The 22364-nt window shown below is 28.2% G+C and overlaps 2 protein-coding genes across 2 annotated transcripts; one reads left to right on the forward strand and one right to left on the reverse strand.

Annotated features, from left to right (window-relative positions):
- Positions 1-4168: 4168 nt before the first annotated feature.
- LOC124933776 (3-oxoacyl-[acyl-carrier-protein] reductase FabG-like) lies at positions 4169-5791 on the reverse strand. Its single transcript, XM_047474220.1, has 3 exons — positions 5446-5791; positions 4869-5098; positions 4169-4626 (listed from the first exon to the last, which is right to left on the reverse strand). The coding sequence occupies exons 1-3, from the start codon at positions 5789-5791 to the stop codon at positions 4348-4350; spliced, it is 855 nt and encodes a 284-aa protein (XP_047330176.1). The 3' UTR covers positions 4169-4347.
- An 8058-nt stretch (positions 5792-13849) lies between these two features.
- LOC124933762 (pyrophosphate-energized membrane proton pump 2) lies at positions 13850-21263 on the forward strand. Its single transcript, XM_047474204.1, has 15 exons — positions 13850-13980; positions 14228-14510; positions 14874-15077; positions 15593-15744; positions 15838-15985; positions 16075-16207; positions 16859-17031; positions 17807-17927; positions 18896-19080; positions 19151-19588; positions 19670-19834; positions 20181-20336; positions 20415-20526; positions 20599-20818; positions 20907-21263. The coding sequence occupies exons 2-15, from the start codon at positions 14421-14423 to the stop codon at positions 21004-21006; spliced, it is 2397 nt and encodes a 798-aa protein (XP_047330160.1). The 5' UTR covers positions 13850-13980; positions 14228-14420; the 3' UTR covers positions 21007-21263.
- Positions 21264-22364: the final 1101 nt, after the last annotated feature.

Below are 22364 nucleotides of genomic sequence, written 5' to 3' on the forward strand. Positions count from 1 at the left end.
ATGATCTTAAGCCCTAAATCACCTTCCATGGACAAACCCTTAGGTTTTCTCTCCAATGTTTGTCTTATTCTAAGTCGCCATTCCCTCTATGGACGAACACTTAAGTTTTATTACCAATGTTTGCATTACTCAAGCCAACATTTCCTCCATAAACGAACTCTTAGATTTTTTTCAACAATGTTTACGTTACTCAATCCAACATTCTCACTTCCGTTTCAACTACCAAGGTTCGCGCACTCACATATAATAATTAATTATTTCGTAAGGATTCGAACCCTAGTCACTAATATGAAATGTTAACACTTTAACCTCTAGACCACTTATGATAGTTGAAATAATTTTATAATTTTATGTATATATATATTTTGTGAGTTAAATTTTGAATAATTATATAAATTATCTACTGTGGTCTAATATTACTTATTACTAGAAAGATTCTCGTACGATGCACACAGATAAAAATATAAATAAAATAAATTTTATAAAAATATAATAATAATATGTATTCAATGTTTAAATTTTTTAATAAATCATGAATAATATTTTACAATAAAAAATAGAACGTTCTCATTCCATATTTTATTCATTTCGCGGTAAACTAATTTATCTTCTCACATATTTCATCACATATTTTTTTCGAATGAATCTCTCATCTCTTGACCTTACACTTTCACTTTGGTTAATCAAATATTTGATTCATATTTTTTTAACCACTTTCAATTGATATCGGTCAATTATCCATCGGCAAACGACATCCCAATCACACTTGGTTAAAGAGTTATACTTGATTTGTTAAGTTACAAGTTCAAAACATACATATAGCATTTTTTTATTTTTTTTAACCGTTTTAAGTTTATGGGCGGGTCAACCCACAATCTGACTCAAGTATCCATTTACTCTCACATATATATATATATATTCAAATTAATCACAGTTCTCGACGGGTCGATAATGCTTAATTTCTTTTTGATATACACAAATTTTATTTTTCTATTTCTTCTTTTTGGTTTCATATATCATATAATAATAGAAATAGTCCAAAACTTATATACATATGAACCTGCCATAAAACTAAATAAATATTTTTCATTAATAATGGGGAAGAAAAAGATATTTTATTTCTGTTTTAAGCAAAAGAAAATCTTATTTCAATACTTTGTTGGATCCTTGCAGATCATTCTCTCTCTAACCAAACAATGACTAATACCAGAGTCGGCCCCGAGGTTTGGGCTGCCCCAACCCTAATAAAAAAAATTGATATATTTTTTGTTAACGTAGGTCAAGTTTAAAAAATTGATAAAATAAATATTCCCTAAACCATATATAATTTAAGATTGAATGTTGAACCACTAAGATACACCATCTTACATTTAAAATTACAATAAGTTTTAGTAAATACCTTAATATTTTTAACCCGAGGGCTTGCCGGGCTTACCCCAGGACCGACCCCGACTAATACACCTATTTGATTCCTAATATAAGTCCAAATAAGAACAAGCATCCATATTATTATACACTTAGTAGGAATTCTAATTTAGAAAAAAAAAAATTCTGTTGTATTAATCATTTCAACTATCAACTTCTCCCATAAGCATATTTATGCTATCTAGTATGTCATAATATCAACCAATTTCATTTACTTAACTAATTGACGAAGAATTTGTAAATTGATAAAAATCAGCGATCTAATTTTCCATCTCCAATCTTTAAAACTGCTACAATCTTTTTCATTCCCCTACTTAATTAGATCTGTGATGCCTAACTTTTGCTTTCTTAGTTAAAATAAAAGCAATTCTATTTCTAATTTAGGTTCATAGAGTAAGTGGGCGGGTCTTGATTTTAGTAGCAGACTTTGGGAGTAAATATTAATTAATATGATCTTTGTTTTGGGAATATTTTAATTATTAATTTTGTAATGCTAAAACTATTACTTCATTTTTTTTAAAACATTTTTAGTGAAAAATTCTACATTTTAAATCATCTAATGAGTTAGTTAATGTTTCTATAAAAAATAAAGTGCTTATATCAAGTCCTTATTAAATATATGTATATAACTTTGCTTTATCGAGTGTTATTTAAGGCTCACTTTTGAACACTTTTTTTCATTAATTGTGACTGAACTATAAAACTTTTAACAATTTGAAAATTTTTTTCAAATTGATAAAACGTTTGTTTTCTTAGTATAACCTATCATTTTCGTTTTTTTAATTAACTTTGCACATTTATAAATAAAATAATATTTATAAACGTTTTATACGTAATATTTTTAAATAGAGTAATTTTTTCGAGATATATGTATTATAAATTGTTGAAGGTGGGTTGAGTGACTAAACAAATATTATTTTGTGTTTATTTTTTAATTCACTTTGAAATGACGTAATTTTATGTCTGGTTTATTAATTTAAATGTATTTGTATTTTAAATTAGGTATTTTTTTCGAGATAGATTTATTTTAAACTATCGAATGCGACTTAAATGCTTTAAAAATTGTGTAGGTTAAAAATTTATCTAAAAATATAATTACTATTTTATTTTATAAATGTCGTAAATTAGTTTAAAAAAAGAAAAATAATTTTGTTTGTTTGGAAAAACTTTCTAGGATTAAAATTCTGATAGTTAATTTGAAATAGTACTTACGACAAAATTAAAAGTTCAGACAATTTCATATAACTAATTTTTTAATATTAATTAATAATCATCAAGGTTTTGTACATTTCGACCTATAACTTTTATATAATTTAATAGTATTGACCTATTGCAAGTTATATAAGATCTACTTTTATTGAGTTAAACAAAAGTTATTATATATTAAAGTTGACTCTCAAAATAAGTTAGGCATGTCCTATCTATTAATGTTTAATTTTGCATGTTTATAAATAAAATAACATGTTTATAAATAAAATAATTTTTATAGACTTTTTATAAGTAATATTTTTAAATAGAGTATTTTTTTTCGAGATATATGTATTCTATATTGTTGAAAGTGGTTTGGGTGACTAAACAAATAATATTTGTATTTTTTTCACATAATTTTATGTCCAGCTTACCAATTTAAATGCATTTGTGTTTTAAATTGAGTGTTTTATTCGAATATATGTGTTTCAAACTATCGAGTGCGACTTGAATTTTTAAAAAATGTGTAAGTTGAAAAGTCGTAAAATAGAGATAATTACTATTTTATTTTACAAATATCATAAATTAGTTAAGAAATGGAAAACACTAATTAAGTTAAAATAAGAAGACCGACGAATTCGTTTGTTTGGGAAAAATTTCGTAGGAATAAAATTGTGATAATTTGATATATATATGACACAATTCAAAGTTCAAACTCGATGAAAACAAATTAATTATGAGCTTAATGGCAATTGGATCTATAATTTCTATATAATTTAATAGTATTAACCCAATTGAAAGTTATATAAGATCTTCCTCATTGTATTAAACAAAAGTTATTATATATTAAAGTTGACTCTCAAAATAAGTTGGGTATACCCTCTATATATATGTTTAATTTAGGCTGCCCTAAGAAGCGTAAGTAGGTGTAATCAATAATTTTGAACGTGTGGGATTTATTTTAATTTACTATTTTGAATTAAAAGATGATACTTCCTATTTTTCTTTACATCACCCAAATGGGAAACTTAAAATTTCATGAAAGGACATAAGAATATAAGATGAAAATGTGCCAATTATTTCAAGATGATCATTGTATTCTTTGTTAGATAGCTCGATTCTAAATTGCGGTTATAGTCCTTTCAAATCTATTAAGTTAGTCAAGAATAAAAATTATTGCTCAATTTGATATATATTTTATTTTCATTAATAACAATGGCAATACAAAGACATATTTTGGTGATAACAATATGAAATCTTCTTAGAAGATACAAGAAACAACAACAAACAAATGCTAAGAGCTCGTGTGAAATGTGAGATTTTTTTTAATAATCCAAAATCCATTTAAATAACTTTAAGAAAAATGATAGAATTGTGAAATATGGTGAGAACAATTAAACCCTGCAATTCAAACAATAATTTTAAACACACATTTGAGAAAAAAAAAAATATATAAGAGAATTTTAAAACAGCAACATAACAACATAGTATACAGAAATTATGTTAAAAGATTAAGAAACAAATGTATAAAACTTAATTATATGATTTGCTTCGAAGTTACTAATGTTAAAACAAGATTCAAACCCCTATCATATTGTTTGATAGTCTAGAACTTTAATGTAAGACATGATCAATAGTCCAAAATCATACATCATATGCATCCTCGCAGTTAGTAAATCACTCATAACCTATATAATGCTTATAATGATCATGAATAATGCAAAGACAAAATAGTTAAAGACAAGAGTAAAGGGGAACACCAGGAAGACTATATCCAGAATCCGCAATGAAGATGTTTCCAGATACGTATTTTGAAGAGTCGTGAATCAGATACCTAATGAGCGAAGTAAGTGCTGGATCCATTTCCCCAAAGCTCATTAGTGGTAAAGTTCGTCGTAACACATTATTGAGCCACTTCTTTTTGATAAGTTCTTCAGTTATTTCCGACTTAAAAAGTCCTGGTGCTATTGCATTCACCCTTATTTGATACTTTCCCATTTCTAATGCCATAACCTACATTACAAAATCTCATTAATTCAAAACTCTGAATATAGTTTATTTAATGGTTTTTTTTCAAATATAAATTAAACACAGCATTACATTTAAAAATATCTAAATAGTTGAGAATAGAACACAATGTTTTAGTTAAAAAAATGTGACTTGCATGAATCATTGATTAATGTAGATTAAATGGCCACTTAAATAAAAGTTAATGTAGCAATAGTTTTTTTGACACAAGGAGTAAGGATTCTAACTTTCGTTAATGTGTGAAGTGCGGCCTTAGAGGAACAGTAAGCAGCACCGCCAGGGGTATGGACGCGGTTGAGGCCATTGACGGATGAAATATTGATGATACAACCGGCTATCCTCGTCTTGGCCATCAAATTTGCTACGTTTCTTGCCACTAGCCATGCGCCGTTTAGGTTTGTCTTCATTGTCTTCTCCCATTCCTCTTCGCTTAAGTTCACTGCCGAGTTTATACTTCCTAGATTCGATCATTAGATGAAATGAATATTATAATGTGATAACTTAGTGCTGGATCTTGTTGTTTTAAATCTTTTTGAAGTTATTTGAAAATTTGTTTAAAATAAATTACTAAAATATATATTTTGATATTTTTATTGATGGTTTTGTCCAAACTTGAATTGAGATTAAGTTACTTTATTTGTTTAGTTTATCATGAAGAGTTGGTTAGATGTGAGTTTTTTTTGTTTAACTTATTAAAAAAATAACATTAGAACTATTCAAATAAATTTATTGACATTTTAACATGAGAGTTACACCTCATACTCCATAAAAGTGTTTGCAAATTGGCCAAAAAATGAATATTACCTCTAATACCAGCATTGTTAACAAGAACATCAATGCGTCCAAATGCATTCCAAGCCGATTGAACTGCCTCCGCGATAACATTGTCTTCGGAAGTGACATCCAACTCGACAACTACAGCTTTTGTAACGATCATTAGTTCTTTTCTTCTATCATTTATCTCAATAATCTCGTCACACAACGAGTTAAGCATATCCACACGACGGGCTGCTGCAATGATGTGACAACCCGCCTTAGCCAAGTCGAGACAAAACTCTCGACCAAGGCCCGATGAGGCTCCAGTCACCAGAACCACTTTTCCGGGCAGCTGGCTCCAAGGTTCCATTCCCTCTCCACTCTCTAAAATCATACTCGATCCAGTACCAATGACTTTCTTATTGGTCTCTTTTTTTTATGCATTATGTAAAGCTCATGTTCAGACATTTTCATGTCATAAACAATTATAATATGAAAATTTCAAGACAAACCCACCTATTACTTGTTTTAATATAGTTATATCTGACAATCATACTTAAAGCATTCATACTTAGCGCCAAATTAATCTAATTAACTAACATATCTAATCTTTTGGTTAAGGTTTTTCTTTCTTTTATCTGTATTAATTATCAGAATTCATATAAGCGTCGTGACAACTCATTAGGGTCCTAAATTAAAGTGAGTAACGTGCTAACAATAAAATATTTTATTTGAACAATAACAATAAAAAGTAAAAATCATTTGTGGAATCATATAGTATTGTATAATAATAAGTAAAACAAATCTCTTCTAATTAAAAACTCTATTACTCTACGGTAGAGTTTAGTACAAATTATATAATGTATAAATTGTAAAGAAATATACATTATTATAATGATGTATAAATTATATAGGGTAGTATAAGTTGTATAAATATATTTGATATGAATTATAAGAAATGATATAAATTATATATGGTTTATTAATTTTTTGTTTGGTATACAGTAAAAGAATATAATATAGTTGTATTATTTTCTATATTTACTTTTGAATAAAGGAGAGCTAGCATGATACTCCACAACTATGATCCCTCGCTTAAATTCAAAACTTTTTCAGATGGAATGATAGAATTGAACTCGTGATCTTTTGGTTCAAAACGTTTTCAGATAAAATTGAACCCGTGATCTTTTGGTCTCTTAAGCCGACTCTTACCACTAGACTACCTTGGTGGGATCTATATTTACTTATATTAGAAATAATATTTTTTATTATTATAAATTATTATTATATATTATTATACTATTATTATTATTTAATAATTAATGAAATTTTAATTAAATTATAAAAATTTAATTATAATATAAACAATAAATTATATTTATTTAATTTTAATATTATTAATAATTTTAATAAAATTAACTTACAATAAAATTAATATATAAAATAAACAATATTATTTATAATAAGTAAATATATAAAATAATAATTAATAAAATTATTGTAATAAAAATAAATAAATATTTTTTAATTAAAATATTGAACTATTTGAAAAATAATTATGTATAATAATAATAATATTAAAATAAAATAAAATATATTTAATATATTATATAAGTTATATATAATATTAATAAAAAGTTCCTTGATAAACTAAAAATTAAGTGATATAAAAAAGTGTTGTACTATGTTCATATTATACAAATAATAAAATTCAAAAAAAATGGACTTATATACCTACGTACCACCAATTCACCAACTGGGTCTATGCATGTCTAGCTACCTAGATTATGTGGGAAATTTGATGAAATGGCCTTAAATATAGTTTTGACTTTTTGACCGGGGCATAAAATAAAATGTGCTGGTGACAACTTTTTTTTGGACGATTTTACCCTTGTTGCGAATTGTCCACATTCGCGAAACGTAACCAGCATTCGCAAGACATAACCGGCATTCACGAGACATAAAAAAAAAATCGTCGCGATTGTCGGTTGCGTCTCACAACGGGGACATTTTTGTCCATAAAAAATAAATGTGTCACAAACTCATTTAATTTTATGCGCTGGTCAAAAACTCAAATATGAGCATCTTTAGTGTCATTCATTCAGTCAAATTTCCGATTATGTAGTGATACAAATATATATTGTGATCCTCAATGGTGTGACAATTTACCGCTTCAGAAAAATAAAAACAAATTATAATGTGTTTCTTTTATAGTGATTATTGAAATGATATAATAGGAAATATATTTCACCTAGGAAACATTTAAAATCAATATTAGAAAATTTTATCATATCTTGATAAATCAAGTGCAGATGATAAACAGAAAATTTGCCATCTTTGAGAAACCATAGTACGAATCTTCATCCTTCTATGAGAAAATTTGTCACTTCTTTTCTTTCAATAACAAATTATTATTTTATATACAAGTTTAATATAAATTAATAATAAATCTCATGTTATACTTACAAGTTCATTTAAATATATAAACTATTAAATTTATATATATAATCGTATATACTACTACAAATTGGATCAACTAGCCTCTCACATATTTATTAGTTATTACTGTATTAATATATATATATATATATATATATATATATATATATATATATATATATATTTATTTATCTGTAGTACTATATATGTCATAATTCTATTTAATTATTAATTTATCAAAATAAATTTATAAATATTTATTTATTTTTTAATATAAACAAAAAATTTCTCATCCAAATTTTTTTAAATTTTAATAATTTGTATTTTAAATATTATTTTAAATATTATTTTATTCAATATTATAAAATATTTTTAAAATTAAATTAGTTTACTTTTGATTTGAATGTAACTAAAAACTAAAAATTATATATATAGCATAGTAAATTGAGATAGATAATTTAAATTAAAAAAATTACATTAATAATAAATATTAAAAAAAAAACAATTTAGATGTACGTACAATTAACTCATTAACATTTTTATATATATATATATATATATATATATATATATATATATATATATATATATATATATTATAGTTTTTAGTTAATTAAATTTAAATCGAGTATAAATTAATTTATTTTTTAAAATATTTTATTACATTGAATAAAATAATATTTCAAAATAAAAAAAAAAAAATTTAATTAGTTTTGGATAAAAAAAAAATTTTTTATATAAAAATATTATAAATTTATTTTGATAAAATAAATAAGTAAATAAATGAATAAAATTATGTCCTGGTATTTAAAAAGAAAGAGAAAAGGATGTATTAATAATAAATATTAATATATATATATATATATAAATTAATCCCCTAATACTATTAGTGTATTTAAATAAGTAAGTATTATAATTACGTTTAAATTAAATGAGAAATTTATTCTTATAAATTATTTAAAAAAATATCAATAAAATAAACTGGACTTAAAAAATAAAAGTCAGTGTTCTCATTTCTTTTCTTGTATTTATTTGTTCAATCTTGATTGCTCAAGACAAACTTAATTTCCCAAACTTTATCCATGATTCAATGTATTATGTCAATAATCATGTTTGTTTTAGTTAACAATAAGATTCTTGTAGTTTATAGTCAAATTAATTTTTATGTTTTCTATTATCGTAGGTTGTTATTAGTCAAGTTTACATATAGTCGGTGAAATTTTCATTTCTAACTATTTTTTTTTTCTTTTTTTGAAATCGATGATGACGCTTTTTTAGGTTCTTCCTCGATAGATATGTTTCTTGATTCAAGTTTTGCTTTCAGATTAGCCAATAATTCTTCTGTTCTCTCAATTTTCTTGTTGTATGAACTCAGCCTCACTAATGTTGGTTTTATAGGATTTGATATTTGGGTGCATTGTGATTTGGACGCAGAATTATATTCGTATTGAAATTATAAGCACTATATTTAAGAATATTTAATTTATACATATTCTTACTTATTATGAGACAATATATCATTCATCTGTGATTTTAACTTGACAAATATTAAGTATCAAACGATTAAAACCATCAAAATATTATAGTTCACTTTATAATGTTAATGTTGGTTTTATAATATTTGGTATTTTGTGGTTTATTGTTTGAGACTTAAAATTTTGTGTTGAGAATATTTTATTTCTTTATATTTTTTGACTAGTCAGTGTAGTCTTTTAAAATTAAATCACATAAGTCTATTTTGTTGTCCGATGCAGTTGCACAAAGAATATTTCGAAAAGTATGATATGAGGCAATATTACTTAATTAACGTTGTTTCTATTATATTGAAATTTTGTGGCATGTGGTTTTTTACTTGAGAAATATCTGAAATATCAAATAATTAAATCACTATATTTGATCAAATTTCATTTCTGTAAATGTTAAAGAAACTTCATTTCTTTATATTCTCTTATTTAGTTATTCTAGTATTAAAAGTAATTTAATTAGCCTATTTTGTTGTATTTTGTTGACAGTGTGGCTAGAAAACAAAGAAAAGTTCAAAGAATGTAAAAGTTATCATTTTATCATCCTTGGATTTATAGTAATGAGATTTCAATGGACTTGATAAATATTTTAAGTTTGAATTGATAGAAACATTATGTTTGAGACCACTATGACAAAAACAAATCCAAAGTTGGAATTTCATGTGGTATGGTTGATTTTAATGATTGTCGGAGAGATATAGGTTGTTTTGAACCTAGTCATTAAGGGTCTCAATTAACATTATTTTTACGCAAGAAAAAGGAAAAACATTAACTCTTCAGTAGAATAATGAGATTGTTATTAACAATGAATGGTTTAATAATTTTCCTCAATTTCATGTGGTATTCAAATATACGTGATCATAATCCTATATTCTTCATTTTCATTCAGGTTTTTCAAATTTTGTTTATGGAAATAAAAATTTTCAGAAAATTCTTCAAGATACTTTAATAATGATGTTAATGATACAAAAATGTATAATTGATGTGAAAGTGAAATGTCAAAATGGTAATAAATAGGTTGTTTTTAAAATGAATAAGGATAAATATCTTAGACCACAACTTTCTTCAAAAGTAACTAGAAATTATGACAGTAAAATGTGTTCAGCTTTTTAAGAATTCTTCAAGAAAATAAAAAGATTGAAGTAGTGGAACGTTGTTCTCCAAGGCTCTGATCCTGAAATTTTTGAAAACTTTCAACTCACAATGAGACAAATCTATGTTAGGACGGATTGAACATCTCAATTTTCTTTTAATAAAATAAGGTAAATTATTCTATAATTTCATAACTTTTTTAATTTAATTCACTAGTTGATGAAATATTTACTTAATTTTTTTCTATTTGTTTCATGTCCACCTAAAAAAAATTAAGCTCACCCTAATTTCAAATTCTGAATCCGTTTTTAGATATCGGAAAATCATGAAAAGGAAGTATTTTGGGATGCAATCGTGTATAATTTCTTTTAACTTTGTTAATCCAAGTAAATGTTCATTGAAGATTTGATTGAATGATTTGTAAAACACAATTTTCTACCATGAATAATCTCGAGAAACAACCAACAATATCCACAGTTTCACATCATGAAATGGTAACAAATCGATCTTCGTTTCCTGGCGTGTGAGTTGTTTCTCTAATGAAGATGAAACAACGCTCGTTAACGCCATCGAACGTACTAGAATGGAAGTCATTAATAGATTTGATGACATATTTATTTAAAACAAACAATTTAAAGTGTTTGTATAGAAGTTATGTTGAAAATGGGGATGGGGAGGAAAGGCATGACATCTAGTTTTAAAGTCTAGTGTTTATTTATTATTATTTTTTAATAAATTACCATTTAAAAAAATATTGTTACACATATTTAAATTAGAAGTTGTAATTGATTTACAATTTATTTTTGTATAGCTTAGTTATGAAACTACATTTAATTTGAGAAAATGTTTGGTTTGGACATTGGTGGTAACTTAAACACCCATTTTCTTGTTGTCTTTTTGGGCCTTGTCGGCCCATTCGTTTGCCCCTTTATCAATTATTGATTTTCTTTCGTATTTTTATTTATATACCATGTTAAAAATATTAATTTAACTTTTAAAATATTAAAATTTTATGATTTTAAAGTTCACAATGTTTTAAGATTATAAATTATTTGAATTTTACAATTTAAAAAAATTAAAGCGAATTTATATTTATAATTTCTTTTAAATACTTGTTAAAATAAATAAATTATTGCAATTAATTTTATAATTATATATATATTTTTGTTATTTATTTATTATTGATTTTTATAAATTTTATATAGTTAATTATATATATATGCATGATATAAACAATAATAATATATAATTAATATTTTTTTATAAACTCTTATTAATTAAATAAGAATTTTAAATAAGTTTTTAATTACTATTTATTTTGAGAGAAATCGTTTGAATCTTTAATAATTGTAAGGTATATAAATAGTATTTTTAACATGATATCAGTTCTTAGGGCATTTGTACCAACTTCCCTATTTTGTATTCCTAAAAATAATATAAAATAATAATATCCCTATTTTAGAGAATCAAAATATAAATTATTTTACATCAGCTTACTTATCATTATCCTTATCCATATATCATTTAAATATTTATTAAAACAACCAACATTTTCCAACCACCTCAACCACTTAATTACTTATTCATATATATTTAAAGGGAGGTGCTTTTCCCACCTCCTCCCATATTCTCATCCCCTCTCTCACTCCTTAATTAACTCCAAAATGACATATTTATCCCTACCACCTTTATATATTTACGTTTCTTATTTTATTTATTTATTTTATTTAATTATTAAGTTTTTTTATTAAATATAATTAATTAATTTTTAATATTTTTATATTATAATTATTTAAAATATATTAAATATAATATTATTAAGTAAAATATTATGATTAGATTAATTATTAATTATTATTTAATAGATAATTTTATTTATAAAAATATTAATAATTATTAATATTATGTTTGAATAATTATTAATATATAATATTATTAATTAAAACTAAAAATAATTATTAATATATAATATTATTAATTAAAATTAAAAATATTATGTTTGACTAATTATTAATATATAATATTATTAATTAAAATATTATGATTAGACTAATCATTAATTATTATTTAATAAATAATTTTTATAAATATTTTAATATATATATATATATATAATTAATATAATAAAATATTAAAATTTTTATATTTTATTAAATTAGTACACATTTCAATATTTAATATATTTTAAATAATTATAATATAAAAATAATAATATTTTGTATTTTTAATTAAATAAATAAAATTAAAAAATATTAAAAATTAAAAATTATATTTAATAAAAAACTTAATAATTAAATAAAAAAAATAAGTAAAATAAAAAAAAAATAAGAATATATAAATATATAAAGGTGATAAGGATAAATAAGTCATTTTTGAATTAATTAAAGAGTGAAGCGGGGGTGGGAATATGGGAGGGGGTGGGAAAAAACAATTTGCATATTTAAATATTAATGAAAGAGAAAATATATTATTTTATTATTTAGGAATGTTACAATAATCCCTAAATATAAAGATTCATTATTCATCATCCCTAAAAAATTATAAGGATAGAGAATTTGATAAAGCATTTTTTTTACAACTTTTATATTATTTATCTTCATAATAAAGATATAACACATTTTAAGGATTCTTCTACAAATGCCCTTAGGCTTTGTTCGGATTGGAGTTATTGTAATAACCTAGAGGGAGAAAATGAGTAATGATTTGTGATGATTTTGAGGAGATGAGAATATTTTTGGTAAAATTATTGATATATAATAATAAAATAATAAATAGTAATTTAAAATAAAAGATATTTTAATATTTTGGGTAATGAATTGAGTGATGTGATTGAGGAGAGAAAGAGTGAAAAAATGTTTGAGTAGAGCCTATGAAATAAATTGGGTAGTGTTAGATTTTTTTTTAATTTTTTTTTAAATTTAATTTAATTTCATGTTTTATTTTTGTACTTATATTTTATATAAATTGACCATTTAAAAAAATTAATTATAAATAATACTTTAAATTCAATATTTCTGTCAAAAAAATGGAAGGAAATATGTGAATAAGAAAAAACAAAATTTATATTTTAATATATTATTCTAATATAAAGAGTGAAAATTATTAAACTATATATATCCAAACTTCAAGCATCTTTTAATCAAATTATACAAATTTAAAATTTAAAATTATTTATAAATATTCTAAATTTGGTGAAAATTGTCAATATGTTTTTTAATTTTTTTTTATTATCAAGCATCTGACTTTTTTAAATAAAATAAAATTAATTATTATATATATTTTTTTTTTGTCCAAAAAGATAAATAATTCGGACAAACTGACTTGACCCGAGAAAATCGATTTGACCCGGAAGAGAAGAGTTTGGGTACGTAAATGGCACGCGTATGAAATGGTAAATTGGGGGAGTGTTACGTCGTACTAGTCTAAGCCCCCATTGAGAAGATCTCAAATCTCTGCAATTTCAACTTCGGATAAAGAAGAAGAAGAAGAAGAGATCGTCGAATTCGGCGACGATTCTCCATTCCTTCAGGTCCCTTTCTCCATCTCTTTCTCTTCTTGATTCGAGGTTTTATGGGGTTTTCTCCATAGCTCTCTGACGATCAGAATTCGATTGCTTTTTCCCTTTTTCTTTGTAGTAGTAAGTAGATTACAGATATGGGTTTGTAGGTAGATAGATATCTGTAATGCAGTTTAACGGATTTGATTTCTAATTTTCATTTTCCGTAAACGGATCGTCTTTTCTTAAGATTACACATTATCACTGTTTTTGCTAACAGGGTCTTCTGGGTGCGATTGAAGATTGACGATTGAAGATATTTTCTTCATTTCGAACGGGTTGAGATTTTTTAGTCTGTTCAGTTCAAGGCATTCAAAATTCAGCGACCAGTTTCTGGGGTTGACCTGCCCCTAAGCGGGGAGTCTAACCCTTTTTCTGTCGCGAGGAGAGTGAATTCCTTTCATGCTGTTGCAATGGACGACGATATGGAAAGTGGTAGCTTGGGGGCATACCAAGAAAAAAGGGCTTTTCCTAACATGCGTAATAAACCTTACACTCCATTGGTAATGCATTATATTCTCCTTATGAGCTTCTATTCTTCTTTAGTATATCTTAAAGTTATCATTTTTTGGGGTTTGCTTTTACATATGTATCTTATCTGTTTTGTCTGTTTAGTGTTTGTTTGATTTTATAAAAATTAGATGAAATTGCATCATATGGTTTAGAGCTATACTTTCAATGCCATTAGGTTATTACTGGTCACATTGTTGATTGGATTATAGCTGCTGTTAGGGATGGAATGTGAGTATATGAAGAAACAATATGTTAATTTTTGGAGGGATACTTATTTTGTCCTTTAGATTTCAGGTTAACTTCATGGATCAGTATTTATTTGTTTGGCATTGACAATATTTTTCTGGATGCAGGTTTTTCGACTTCTGTTGCTGATAAATACCAGAGTTCTTCTTACAATCCTGTTCCTATGCTTGGGAGCTGTTTTTTATATAGGAGCGAGTGCATCTCCCATAATTGTGTTTGTATTTACTATTTGTATGTTCAGCGTACTGCTGTCTATTTATCTTACTAAGTGGGTCCTCTCCAAAGATGAGGGGCCTCCTGAGATGACACAGGTACTTATATTTTGTTCTACCTTCTTTGTCTGCTACTTTTTTAATCTGATTCAATGTTAAAACTGTGTTTTCGTTACCCAAGTCTAGAAATTTATGTCGTTTTATGTTTTTGCATGGTCTTCTTCTTGGTCTCGTTTAACCTTATTCCTTTACAATCTAGAAAGGCTTGTTCACCAGTTATTTGTTGAAATAATCGAATTGTATGTCTATAATGTTTATTTTGGATGCTTATGCCTGGAGTCCACATAATATATTTGCTCAGTAGAAGAATGTGTTAGTGTTTTTCTTTTCTTCTGTTGCCCCGGTAAGAATGTGTTAGTTGACATTTTTATTAGCCATCTCATGCAAATTATTGGCTAAAATATTTTTAGATTTTCCGTTTTCTTTACAACAGAATGAGTTGAGATCCTTGATTTCTGTTATTTATTCTTTTTTAATTGTAATCTTATGGCACTTATTAGCATTAGCTGAAATTAAATTTACGGGCTTATTGCAACTTGTTCATTTTCTACTAGATATCAGATGCAATACGTGATGGTGCTGAAGGTTTCTTCAGAACCCAATATGGGACTATCTCCAAGATGGCCGTATTGCTAGCACTTGTAATCCTTGCTATATACCTGTTCCGTGATACAACCCCTCAGCAAGAGTCCTCTGGCATAGGGAGGTATTGACAAATTTTATGATCTTCCCTTTTCATTTTGTTTTGGTTTTGAAATTTTCCAGCTGATGAGTTTTACCTTCAATCATGCACATGCAGAACAACTACTGCATATATCACTGTAGCTTCTTTCCTTCTTGGGGCTGTGTGTTCAGGAATTGCTGGTTATGTTGGGATGTGGGTATCAGTTCGTGCAAATGTACGAGTCTCAAGTGCTGCAAGACGATCTGCAAGAGAGGCGTTACAGGTTTTTTTTTTGGTTTTGCATCTTCTCTTCAGTGCAGATATTTATAATGCATCCTGCATCTAACTTTTGTCTGTGGCTTTTATGAGCAGATAGCTGTTAGAGCAGGTGGCTTATCAGCCTTGGTAGTGGTTGGTTTGGCTGTATTTGGTGTTGCCGTCTTGTATGCAGTGTTTTATGTCTGGTTGGGGGTGGGTACTCCAGGAGCAATGAAGGTTACTGATTGTGAGTATTGATTCCACCCACCCTTTTATGAGCCAATTTCCAATCATGATGAGACACACAAGTAAAAGTAGTTAAAGGTTTCACAGATGCATTATAACGATGAATAACCTTATTCTCACCAATGATGAATTTGTCTATGGAAGAAATCTGGTCTAGGAGAGGGTTAGAAAATCATTTAAGAAAGATGTTTGAGTGGATGCGTAGATTTTTCATTATTTTTCCACCACTTAAATATGTTTTAGAAGGGAGTACATCAGCTATCAGTTTGATAGGGGTGTTATCTTTTTTTTCCTAGCAAATAGATACAAGTCAAACTCTCACTTTTCTTGAACTTAATGCACAACATTCCACAATGATTAATTATATGAGATGCTATCTTTATTTCATGGCCATGTTTGTCAGTAATTCAACTTTGGACTAAATGAGAATTCATAAACTTAATTACTGTTACATGAAAATAGATTTAAGAGCCGTTTCCTAAGGAAATTAACATCTTAAATGAATTTTACTTGCAATGTGCACATCCTTCACATGGTGAACTTCTCTATTTATGGTACTTGTGGACATGCATCTTTATTTGTGATACTAGTGTATGTTCTTTCTCCTGAAAACCCTCTTTTCTTTATATAACATTTTTTCCCCTTTGTTTAGTGCCGCTTCTTCTTGTGGGATATGGATTTGGAGCTTCATTTGTTGCACTTTTTGCTCAGTTGGGAGGTGGAATATTTACAAAAGCAGCTGATGTTGGCGCTGATCTAGTTGGGAAAGTTGAGCAGGGTATACCAGAAGATGATCCCCGTAATCCGGCTGTCATAGCTGATTTGGTATCTCCTTTGCATCTTATCTAAATTGATTCAGTTGTATAAGTAGAGCGTGATTATAATTTATGGTGTTGGATACTACAGAAAGAGTTAACTTAAAAGCGAAAATCAGAAAAGCAACACTATAACAATAGAAGATTTCCCATTTTTTTAAAAGGTCAACTTTATGTTAAATGAGGTGTGAATGCAATGTGTGTTCATAATTTTCAAGCAAGAGAAACAAGGGGAACAAAAATGGAAAAAAATTAAGTCCCTATCCTCTCTAGGAAGTCCCATCTTGTGGAAATCCTTCATTTCTTAAGTGTGGCGATGGTGTGAAGCAAGAAGCCCTCTATCCTCATGCTCTTAAATCGTTTTCCTTAGAACGTTTGTATGTTGTGCTCTTTACAAAATTTCCACCACAAGCTAAGAGGATTGACCAGTTAGTTCCGTATGAAGAACAAAGAAATTCTTCATCTCAATTCAGTTTTATGCCTTTTTCTTTTCTATTTTGCACATTCGGAATCTTGCAAGGTGTTATGTCTCTGATCAGCTTTAGAGAAGGGATTTCCTTGGTTCTTATGTCTTTGCCCTGCTTCATATCGTCTGGAACCTGTTTGCTCATACTTAGTTTATTATTGGTGCATACCATCTTATATTTCATCAAAACATTTTCCATTACCACAATAATGATGGATCAAGGCATCATAATAAGTATATGGAAAGTTAGCAAGCATAATGTATGCTCAATGATGTATTAACCTAGTGCTAGTTCTGAGATAATCTATTTGATGCAAAGGTTGGAGATAATGTTGGAGATTGTGCAGCTCGAGGTGCTGATCTTTTTGAGAGCATTGCTGCTGAAATAATTAGTGCCATGATTCTTGGTGGCACCATGGCACAACGCTGCAAAATTGAAGGCAAGTCATATGAGTATATTTTCATTTAGCTTGAAGCTCGTTGATTCCCTATCCTATATGTGCAACCCAACTTTATGTATTGCTTTTTCTATATGCATGAATTATTTACAGTTTAACATATTCATTATCTTCTTGAAGTGATGATCTTCGACTAGTATGGATTCTCTTAGTTTGGATACTTTTGCCTAAAGTTGCTGAAAAATCATAGCAATTTCCTTTCTCCTTTATTTTCTTCACTTTTTTTTTGTTTTTTCTTTCTGTTAACTGTCAAGCTATTTTTTCCGTTCATTTACTTTGTCGTTGTTTTTCAATCAAATTGTCATCAACTATGCACTTAATAAAACATCAGTTACTGCTTTGAGGAGCTTAAAAAGCAGTGGATAATTTTATCCAATGATTTATTATAATGTGTAACTTTTGTTTTTAAGTGAGGAACTTTTGATCCACAATCATGTTCCCATCAATCGTGAGAAAAATCCAGACCATTACATAAGTTGGCATGAATTAGACAACTGAAAAGCATCAAACAACCTCAAAAGTAAAGAAAAAAACACAAAAAAACTCAAGGTTCCAGTTTGGTGTAACTCTTGTTTGTCAAAAGATGCATATGATCTTCTTTCATCATTGTGTATAACCACAAGTATTCACTAGTCTAGTGGTTGTAACTAGGTTGAAAGATTATGTAAGCTCTCTGTTTAGATGTTTCATTCAGCAGTTTGATCTCATACTTATAACACTCATGTAGAAGGCAATGCGATTGTTTCTCTTTATACTATAGGTATTGTGTCACTATTCTTTGCTTCTGAATTTTCTGGTGCTTACACTGCTGGGATTTTCTGTTTAGATGCCTGTTTCAATAAGATGCCTCCTACCAAGTTCAAAAATATTTTCTATTTACTTGTAAGTTTTTTATATAGATAATATCTTCTCGTACTTATGTCTCTTTTTGTTCTTTATTTTTCATACAGATCCATCGGGTTTTATTTTGTTTCCTCTTGTTGTCCACTCATTTGACCTGGTGGTTTCATCTGTTGGAATCTTTTCTATTCGTGGCACACGCGATCCTAAAGTAATTGGTGTTGAGGATCCCATGACAATTCTACAGAAAGGATACTCTGTTACAATATTTCTTGCAGTTCTGGCATTCGGACTGGTACTCTATCCCATGTTTTGTTTACTTCATCTTTTTTTTCTCACCTAATCGTTATTTTTGGTGATGACAGTCAACAAGATGGTTGTTGTACACAGAACAAGCGCCTTCTGCATGGTTCAATTTTGCTCTATGCGGTCTGGTTGGAATAACTACAGCTTATGCTTTCGTATGGATTACCAAGTACTATACGGATTACAAACATGAGCCAGTACGAACTCTGGCTCTGGCTAGCTCTACAGGGCACGGGACTAACATAATTGCTGGAATCAGCTTGGGTCTGGAATCAACAGCACTTCCAGTTCTCGTCATAAGTGTATCTATTGTTTCATCATTTTGGCTTGGTCATACTTCAGGATTGGTTGATGAATCTGGAATTCCAACCGGTGGATTATTTGGTACAGCAGTAGCAACCATGGGAATGCTTAGCACTGCAGCTTATGTGCTCACTATGGATATGTTTGGTCCAATTGCTGATAATGCAGGTGGAATTGTAGAGATGAGCCAACAGGTATATATAGTTGACATATTTTTGAAAATTTTGCAATTCCATAATCATAAATCTGATTGTTGAATATGCGAGTTTTTGTAGCCACAAAGTGTTCGGGACATCACTGATTTGCTTGATGCAGTTGGCAATACAACTAAAGCTACTACAAAAGGATTTGCCATTGGATCTGCTGCGCTTGCATCTTTCCTTCTTTTCAGTGCTTATATGGATGAAGTATCTGCATTTGCCCGTGTTCCTTTTAACCAGGTAGGTGATTATAAAATATCTTCCATTTTTTGTGGAAATTTTAGACGGGAAAAAGGGATGTTTACGATCCAACATTTTAGTCATTGTTTGTATTGGAAAAAGTAATTTTTTCGCAAAAATGCATTATTGCAAACTTCAATATTTCTAGAAAAAAAAATTCTTCCATTATTTTTTATTTAGATGCTTTACTTGCTGTTGACACTGATTTGAATGACTACACATGTCACAATCTATGTGTACAGGTTTGGTTTTTTCCACGGGGCATGCATCCTTCGTGGTGCCGTGAATCTATACTTTTTGAAAAAAAATCTTCGGTTAATTTATCCTTATGCTGGGTGATTGTCAGGTTGACATAGCCATTCCAGAAGTCTTTGTTGGTGGATTGTTGGGGTCTATGCTTATTTTCTTGTTCAGTGCATGGGCATGTTCAGCAGTGGGAAGAACAGCCCAGGAAGTTGTGAATGAAGTTAGAAGACAATTCATTGAGAGGCCTGGAATTATGGTAATAAATCTCATATATTCGATTTATTTAGTTGTGATCATCGTGAAATTAATCATATTCTAATACCACCTACTGCAGGATTACAAAGAAAGGCCAGATTACGGTCGTTGTGTAGCCATTGTTGCGTCTGCATCTCTGAAAGAGATGATAAAACCGGGTTTACTGGCTATCGTTTCACCTATAGTTGTTGGTGAGAAATCATTTTTATCATCTGAAAGTGTGAAAGACATGCATATAACCCATTGTTATGTTTGATTGGCAGGTTTTGTTTTCCGAATAATAGGATATTATACAGGACAACCTCTATTAGGTGCGAAAGTTGTTGCTTCTATGTTGATGTTTGCAACAGTTTCTGGAATTCTGATGGCTCTTTTCCTAAACACTGCTGGTGGTGCATGGGATAATGCTAAGAAGTATATCGAAACAGGTGTCCTTGGTGGAAAAGGCAGTGAATGTCATAAAGCTGCAGTCACAGGAGATACGTAAGTAAACCTAATCCAAACCCGAACCCAAACCAATTTCTAAGATGTTTTGGTGTTAACTGATCTTAAATCCTCCTTTTGTTTGCAGAGTTGGTGACCCATTTAAGGATACAGCTGGACCTTCATTGCATGTCTTGATCAAGATGCTTGCTACTATAACTCTGGTCATGGCTCCTATTTTTCTCTGATGACGAAAACCCATCAACTTAACCTTTTACATAATATCGAGCATCCATGAATGCAGAAGAAGAAACATGTAGGTGGTTAGAGAGATCCTGAGATTTTGAGATAGATAATGTGAGGTTGAGATTTTAAAGTGAGTTTGAAATTTAGCATGAACATCCCTGCCTGCATCGAATTCTCCTTCTTCTACCCTGTGAATTCTTCAATCTTTTACTTGATTTATGGATCATTTTTCTTATAAATGGTTTACTAAACTTATAAACATCTTCCCTTAAAAGTTTAATTATTAGTTTTCCATAGCAAAAAAGAAGGGTTGTGTTAGAACTTAGAACTTCCACAGGTCAAAAAGCATGCAATTGTGTTGTAGATTATGAAGAATTTTGATACTAAACATCCCATTGAAGTACAAAGTGCCTGACTATTTGTTGAATTTGAAAACTCATATTTTAATGCATTTTTAGTTCATTTCATTTGGAAGGTACTAAAATTATACCAGATATATGATCCAAATCAATTTTATATACAACCATTTAGATGTTATTAGGTTTGGATTGGATCGATAGTTTTTTTATAAGATACAGAAAACTCTAAAGTTTAGACAAAATTTTGTAACACCCGAACCTCCAAGATGTATATAAAATTTTGTAATACCTTCCCATATCCTTTGATAAAATTATGCTGATTCATCGGGAATAATTGTGATAATTTAATACCCGAAACTTTCAGATCTAGATAAAATTTTGTAACCCAAATTTTCTGGTAAAAAAATATAATGATTCACTCAGAAAGACTTAGATAAAACTTTGTAACACCCTTTCATCATATAGCTAAAATCCTCTAGTAAAATTATGATGATTCATTGAGAATAGTCGAAACTCCAAAGTTTAGATAAAACTTTGAGATACCATTTTATCACATAGCCAAAATTCTCCGGTAAAATTATGATGATTCATCGGGAATAATCGAGAAAATTTAATACCGAAACTTCAAGGTCTAGATAAAATTTTCTGTTCCATCACATACCCCAAATCCTCATTGTGATGATTCATGGAGATAGCCATCACATACCCCCAAATCCTCATTGTGATGATTCATGGAGATAGCTTAGCTGGTAGAGCATAAAATCCTCATGTCATCGGTTCAAATCTGGTTCCTAATCCGAATTCTTTCAGGTTAAAGATTCTGAAAATAAGATATTACATTTTTGACGACAACATCATATTGGGTGACGATTATAACACAAACTAAACTTGGGATTTCATTATTATAAGCTCATTGGTTTAAACATTTTGTTATTTGAATTATATGTGATGTACAAAAAACAAACAGATTGTTAGGGTTTGGTATATAAAAATGAATGATC

The sequence above is a fragment of the Impatiens glandulifera genome, chromosome 4 (genome assembly GCF_907164915.1).
Source record: "Impatiens glandulifera chromosome 4, dImpGla2.1, whole genome shotgun sequence".
NCBI classification, from domain to species: domain Eukaryota; kingdom Viridiplantae; phylum Streptophyta; class Magnoliopsida; order Ericales; family Balsaminaceae; genus Impatiens; species Impatiens glandulifera.

Excerpts from the sequence above, each read along its gene's own strand:
- LOC124933776 (XM_047474220.1), bottom strand. The coding sequence starts at position 5,791 with ATGATTTTAGAGAGTGGAGAGGGAATGGAACCTTGGAGCCAGCTGCCC. Across the intron at positions 5,099-5,445 it reads TAACAATGCTGGTATTAGAG|GAAGTATAAACTCGGCAGTG; the intron begins GTAATATTCATT and ends GATCGAATCTAG. Across the intron at positions 4,627-4,868 it reads CACTTCACACATTAACGAAA|GTTATGGCATTAGAAATGGG; the intron begins GTTAGAATCCTT and ends TTTGTAATGTAG.
- LOC124933762 (XM_047474204.1), top strand. The coding sequence starts at position 14,421 with ATGGACGACGATATGGAAAGTGGTAGCTTGGGGGCATACCAAGAAAAA. Across the intron at positions 15,745-15,837 it reads GAGTCCTCTGGCATAGGGAG|AACAACTACTGCATATATCA; the intron begins GTATTGACAAAT and ends ATGCACATGCAG. Across the intron at positions 19,835-20,180 it reads CCCGTGTTCCTTTTAACCAG|GTTGACATAGCCATTCCAGA; the intron begins GTAGGTGATTAT and ends GGTGATTGTCAG.